A 7,350-nucleotide genomic window follows, 5' to 3' on the forward strand; every position below is an offset into this window, starting at 1 on the left:
TCATATAGTTAAAGGCATGTATAGAGGTGAGTCCTTAAAGTCATTGCAGGAAGTAACAGAGAATATAGGTAACCAATATTGGTTAGAAATTGGAGGACTATACAACAAAATTTCCAAAGTCCAAGAGACAGGAAATAGGAGTTTAGAAGAGCCAATAGAGGAACTATACAAACAAATGGAAAAAACGAAACAAGGAATGATAAGTAAAATCTATAAGAGAATGATTACAAATAAGAAACAGACAACCCAACTTATGAAAAAGATGTGGAGGAAGGAAGAACAAGTTAGTGAATCAACGGTCGAAAGGATAATGAAAGGAACAGATGAGATTAAAGTAAGCAAATTTAGAGAGCTGAAATTAAAATTATTTCTAAAATGGTACAGAACTCCAGCCCAGCTTGCTAATATGGTAGCAGGATTGAATTCTAGCTGTTGGCACTGTAAACAAGTCAAGGGATGGTTTTCCCATATGTACTGGGAATTCCCAGAGGTAAAGGAATTCTGGGAAAAAATCCTAAAGATTATTAATGAAATTTTAAAAGTGAAGCTTGCAATAGATTTTGATTTCATGACAATGGGTATACTTGGAAACATGGCAATAGAGAAAGGTGACCAGTTTACCTTTAAAGCTATGATATTAGCGGGAAAGGCAACGATAGCTTTAGGCTGGAAAGAGAGAGGAAAATGGATACTAGAGGCATGGAATACTTATTTGTTTGAACTTATTCAGTCGGACATGGTTGCAGTCGTGTCACAGGAATCAACGTGGAAGGTCAAGTCCACCACAACACCACAATAAGGAACAGAGGGAACCCCTATCTTGAATGGATAAAAACTACTGGAACAAAAGACATTCGGTGGAAACGAAAGACGCTATGCCTGTGGCTGAGGGTAATTGTTTGAACCCTTCCAATGGCTATGGGGGGGGGGAAGAGGAGGAAAATTTAAAAATTGTATGGGAAATTTAAAAATTGGAAGGAGATAATATATGTATTCAAAAGATCCTGAACTGTATAAAATTTAAAAAAGAAAGTAATGCAAAACAGATTAATCCGTTCCAGAATTTTAAAAACAACTAAAACAGCAACTTAACATGAATTATACTATTTAATGAGACCATTGATCCATGAAATGAAAGCAATAATCAATGTACTCTACTACAAAATAAAGAAAACAGTACTGTAGATTAAAATTAAAATTATTATTTTTTCTTACCTGCACTGATGATAGACATTGTTTGGATGGGGGATTTTATACATTGCCGCAGTCACACAATCAATCAAAAATGAAGAACAAGCCACAGTCACACAAGAAAAGCCAAATAAAAACGCAATTTCTTTTAGCAAAAACAAAAGCACCAGATATAAGCTCCAAAATCAGCCCTGAGTGCTCACTGGAAGGACAGATCGTGAAGCTGAGGCTCCAATACTTTGGCCACCTCATGAGAAGAGAAGACTCCCTGGAAAAGACCCCGATGCTGGGAATGATGGAGGGCACAAGGAGAAGGGGACGACAGAGGATGAGATGGTTGGATAGTGTTCGCGAAGCTACCAGCATGAGTTTGACCAAATTGCGGGAGGCAGTGGAAGACAGGAGTGCCTGGCGTGCTCTGGTCCAGGGGGTCACGAAGAGTCGGCCACGAATAAACAACAAAACAACAACAATCACCTGAGAACACTGCAATCAGAAATGGAAGGCTTTGATTACAATGGGGGGGGTGCAAATTAGCAGCGCAACAGTGAAAACAGAAGAAGGCTTTGATTACAATGCAGGGGAACACAAATTAGCAGCGCAACAGTGAAAACAGAAGCTCAGGAGCACGTTCGGCTTCCGAAGCAAAGTTCACAAGCTGGAACACTGACTTCCAGGATTGCAGCATTTGAGTTCAAAGTTGTTCAGAAACTAAGCTGTTTGAAAACCACTGTATACAGATATGGTTGCCATATGTCCAGAATTGTAAGCAGCGTCTGGGCGGAAATTGCTGAAATGTCCGGGAAACTCTGGACTTATGACAGCCCATGTCACAAGCGTAGATTTCGGCAAACTTCACTTGAAATAGATACGGCCCCCACCCCCGTTCCTTCAAGCCCTCCTCATAAGGCTTGGTTTCAGACCCTTGATGATCTTGATTGACTCCTCTGCATCATCTTCATGAAGTTTTCCCTTAGCATTTAGCTAGATGCAAACCTTAAATTTGCTTTCCACAGTTGTTCCCATAAAGCAAAGTCAATGTTGTGTCCTACACCTCTGGCCCAGCTTCTCATTGATGATTTCATCATTGCATTCTTTGTGTCCCACTCAAATAATATGTTATACATTTTAGATACTTTTAACCCTGGAGCTTCATAACTCCCTTTCAAACTGTGAGTTTTGTTCTGCAAATCTGTTTTTAAAAATCTGACTTAAATGTTACATTCAACTGATGGTAAATTGACCAGTCTCCCTCCCACCTAGAGGAAGAAGTTCCCTTTATAGGGACCCCACATACAATGAAGCAATACCACACGGCCCTAAACCTATCCTCCCAATACGTCGAACTTAGCGGGTAAACTATTGGTCTGCTGTGTCAAAGTTTTACTGGACGTTTGGACAATATTGGCGAGAGCGCCTGTAATCTCACAGTCACCACTTCCCCTGGAATAAGAATCACTTCTGTTCAAACCAGTAAGTATGTCTGTAATTATGACAATCCGACCAATGCCAAAATGACTTAAGCCCTATATCGGACTCCTCTCGATGGGTTTCCCCCCGAATATAGAGCATGGTCCAATCCCCTGGACATTCTCAGACTTACAGAAATCCTTCTCAAGGTCATGAAGGAATCTGAAGAGGTGATTCAAGCAACACAAAAGGAGATTTCTCCTAAAGATCAGGAAGAACTTTCTGATAGCAAGAGCCAGCAGTGAAAAGGAACTCCCTCAGAAGGGGGTGGACTCTCCTTCATTGGAGGTATTTAAGAAGAAGTTGGATGGTCATCTGTCATGGATGCTTGAAATGAGATTTCTGCATTGGCGGGAGTTGGACTAGATTCCGAATCTACCATTTGATTATTCACCCTGCTGTGAGTTCTTGAATTGACTTTTTTAATGAGTGACATTTTATCCACATTCCATGCACTGATATGCTTTCAACTCTGTATGAATTATTTGGTGGGCCATGAGAGTGGCACTCTGACTGAAGCTCTTCCCACATTCCAAACACTAAGAGGTTTTCTCTCTTGTATGAATTATTTGATGGGAAGCGAGACTGTGGCTCTGACTGAAGCTCTTCCCACATTCGAAGCACTGAAAGGGTTTCTCCCCTGTATGGATTCTTTGATGGGAAGTGAGACTTTGGCTGTGACTGAAGCTCTTCCCACATTCGAAGCACTGAAAGGGTTTCTCCCCTGTATGGATTCTTTGATGGGAAGTGAGACTTTGGCTGTGACTGAAGCTCTTTCCACATTGCAAGCACTGAAAGGGTTTCTGCCCAGTATGGATTCTTTGATGGGAAGTGAGATGATGTCTGTGACTGAAGCTCTTTCCACATTGCAAGCACTGAAAGGGTTTCTGCCCTGTATGGATTCTTTGATGGGAAGTGAGACTTTGGCTGTGACTGAAGCTCTTTCTGCATTCCAAGCACTGAAAGGGTTTATCCCCTGTATGAATTCTTTGATGGGAAGTGAGATGTTGTTTGTGACTGAAGCTTTTTCCACAATCTAAGCACTGATATGGTTTCTCCTCTGTATGGATTCTTTTATGGATTATGAGATGGGGGCGTTGACTGAAGCTCTTCCCACATTCCAAGCACTGATATGGTTTCTCCCCTGTATGGATTCTTTTATGGATTATGAGATAGGGGCTTTGACTGAAACTCTTCCCACATTCAAAGCACTGATATGGTTTCTCCCCTGTATGGATTCTTTGATGCAAAGTGAGACTGCTGCTTTCACTGAAGCTCTTTCCACATTCCAAGCACTGATGTGGTTTCTCTCCTGTATGAACTTTGTGATGGGAATAGAGACTCCGACTGTGGGTGAAGCTCTTGCCACATTCCAAGCACTGATAGAATTTCTCCCCTGTATGAATTCTTTGATGAAAAGTGAGAGTGTCCTTTCGACTGAAGCTCTTTCCACATTCCAAGCACTGAAAGGGTTTCTCTCCTTTATGAAGTTTTTGATGGGAAGAGAGACTGCTGCTCTGACTGAAGCTCTTCCCACATTCCAAGCACTGATAGGGTTTCTCCCCAGTATGAATTCTTTTATGGGAAGTGAGATGTTGTCTGTGAATGAAGCTCTTCCCACATTCTAAGCACTGATAGGATTTCTCCCCTGTATGTATTCTTTGATGCAAAGTGAGACTGTCCTTTCGACTGAAGCTCTTCCCACATTCCAAGCACTGATAGGGTTTTTCCCCTGTATGAATTCTTTGATGGGAAGTGAGACTATGGCTGTGACGGAAGCTCTTCCCACATTCCAAGCACTGATAGGGTTTTTCCCCTGTATGAATTCTTTGATGGGAAGTGAGACCCACCCTCTGACTGAAGCTTTTTCCACATTCCAAGCACTGATAGGGTTTCTCCCCTATATGAATTCTTTGATGGGAAGTGAGATTTGAGTTGCAACTGAAGCTCTTCCCACATTCCAGGCACAGAAAAGGTTTGTCCCCTGTATGAATTCTTTGATGGGAAGTGAGACTCTGCCTGTGACTGAAGCTCTTTTCACATTCCAGGCACTGATAGGGTTTCTCCCCTGTATGAATTCTTTGATGGGAAGTGAGTTGTGAGCTTTGATTAAAGGTCTTTCCACATTCTAAACACTGATAGGGTTTCTCCTCTGTATGAATTCTTTTGTGGGTAGTGAGAACCCCCTTCTGACGAAACCTCTTTCCACATTCCAAGCACTGATAGGGTTTCTCCCCTGTATGAATTCTTTGATGGCAAGTGAGATGTATGCTTTGATTAAAGCTCATTCCACATTCTAAGCAGTGATACAATTTCTCTCCTCTGTGAATTCTTTCATGTGAAGTGAGGCTATCCCTCCGAATGAAGCTCTTTCGTTGATGGGAGGTGGACTGGGAGCTCTGGCTGATGTTCTCTCCATACTCTGAATATTTATTTGATTTCTCTGATATGTGGATTCTGTTGCAGTCCCCCTTGTTCTTCCCTTCCCATTCATCACCAACTGCAATGAAGAGAAAAGATAATTATCGCCTCAGGAAGAAATGGAGCTCCAGATTATTGAACAGAGTTCCCCGCCCCCCCCAACTCACTAAGAGACTTGAGAGTGCTCCGTTTCAGCCTCAAGAGGACAGCCTTGAAGTCTAAATTAACAGCATTGCAGATGTGTGGCATCTTCAATCCCCCAACATTTGAGCATGCCTGAGGGGTGCCTGACTCTCTTGAAAACAATGGGGTGCCATTGCCAGCATACTGTGACCGGGGCGCAGATGACACAGAACCATCAAACCCACCACCTGACCCCTCCCCCAGCAATGCACTGCCACGTTAGGGTAAGTCGTGCTAACTATGCATCGCTGCCCCGGACCCCAACCCCACTCAGAGCGAAGGGGACGTGGTTCACATCCAATACTGAACAAAGTTAATGAATACTTGTGATAATGGAAGGACTGAAGTTAGATGTGAGACCTTACAATAGTTTTCACTGCCTTTGTTGGCTGATATTAACTGACATATTGCTTGGCTTTTATTTGGGATAGATTTGATTTGGCTCAATCCTGGAATCCACCCCATATGCAAGGTCAGTCATCTCTGGTGGAACACTCTGTCACAAGAGACCAGGGCCCTGCGGGACTTGACATCTTTCCGCAGGGCCTGCAAGACAGAGCTGTTCCACCAGGCCTTTGGCCAGGGCACAGCCTGACTCCCTCCCTCGGCAATCTCCACTCATTTTCATGAGGAGACCAACTCTGTATAGTTTAATTGGTAAGAGAAGATGGAAAACGACTATTACTCACACTTAATCTAAGCCCAACAGCCACAAGAGATTCTGACTAGGAATTCGGCTATGTGATATTGAATGTTCTCTGTTCTCAGCTGTTTACCCTTTTTTGTTTCAATTTATACCAATTCATGAACCCAAAACTCATACACTGATCAGCAACGAGGAACGACATGTTATTCCTGCAAATTTATTTAGTCTACATATTTGTATCATATAGTCTTATATGATCCTTGTTTTTAAAAGAAAATGAAAAGTTATTCCTAAAAGAAGAAAAAAAGGCAAAACACAGAGGCCCCATCAGCAATCAGTCCTGAAATTAGGATCAGGTAATTTAAAGAATCATGGCTTCTAGTGCTGCGCAATGGATCAGCGAGTTCTCTGACATTGGTAGGGCATTCAGAGCACAGTACTGGCGCCAATACATCGCGGTGGCCGGGGAGCTGTGACGTATTCCTGGCTCAAATTGCCTGCAGATGTCAAAGGCGCTGGAAGGCAGGTGGAGGAGCCCAAAAAGGGGCTCACCTTTTCAATCTCCATCTGCCTGCCTGCCTCATCCCACCCCCAAAATGAGCAAGCCCCAGTACCTCTCCAGCCCCATCCATCTATGTCCCCATCTCCCCTCCCCTGGGACTCACCAGATATCTCGGAGGTCCCTGGGACGGAACGCTCAGAGGCTGTGAGGAGGGATGCAGGAGACAACCTGACCAGGTCAACTGTCCATCTTCCCCCTTCCATCCTCGCTAGCTTTACAGATTCCTTCCCCACAACAAACACTCTGTGAGGTCAGTGGGGCTGAGATACTTCAGAGATGTGTGACTAGCCCAAGGTCACCCAGCAGCTGCATGTGGAGGAGCGGGGAAGCGAACCCGGTTCACCAGATTAGGTGAATACCACTCTTAACCAGAACACCACACTGGCTCTTAGTTAAGGTAAAACTTTGGCTCATGCTAAAGAAGAGCATTATGGGAAAGCCAAACGCTGTAGAATTCTTGGAATGTGTACCTGCTTCTTTAATTGCAGACTTTCTATCTCAAAGAGTGTGAATAAGTTATCTTCTCCATCTGCAGGAAGGAGGTTCCTAGCTGATTTGTAGTCTTGACACCTGGCTATCTTAGATGCCCTTTCTGTGTGAAAAAGGTTATGAAGCTTAATTTACAACTCAAAGAATCTGGTCTGGCTTTGGGAATGCTTTTCATCTTCAAGGCCTTTTGATAAACAGGATTCGGCTGTCGAGGCTCCTAAGAAGCCTGAGTTATTGTTCTTCTATCTAACCATTGGCGAGTTGCTAATTAATCTAAAGAACTGATTGGCTTTTGAGTTTTGAATCCACGTGGGTTCAAAGGGGATAAAACCTAAGGAAACCAACTTGCAATTCCCTAACATACCTTGCCATGTGAGACCATTGTCAT

The 7,350-nt window shown here is 43.2% G+C and overlaps 1 protein-coding gene across 1 annotated transcript; it reads right to left on the reverse strand.

Annotated features, from left to right (window-relative positions):
* Window positions 1-3,109: 3,109 nt before the first annotated feature.
* Window positions 3,110-7,344, reverse strand: LOC309526242 (uncharacterized protein; the record flags this gene model as incomplete). The annotated part of the gene is made up of 3 exons (XM_082212155.1): window positions 3,110-5,161; window positions 6,577-6,615; window positions 7,332-7,344. The coding sequence occupies 3 exons, from the start codon at window positions 7,342-7,344 to the stop codon at window positions 3,201-3,203; spliced, it is 2,013 nt and encodes a 670-aa protein (XP_082068281.1). The 3' UTR covers window positions 3,110-3,200.
* Window positions 7,345-7,350: the final 6 nt, after the last annotated feature.

Source organism: Podarcis vaucheri (genome assembly GCF_965113315.1).
Source record: "Podarcis vaucheri genome assembly, chromosome: 2".
In the NCBI taxonomy this organism is placed as follows: domain Eukaryota; kingdom Metazoa; phylum Chordata; class Lepidosauria; order Squamata; family Lacertidae; genus Podarcis; species Podarcis vaucheri.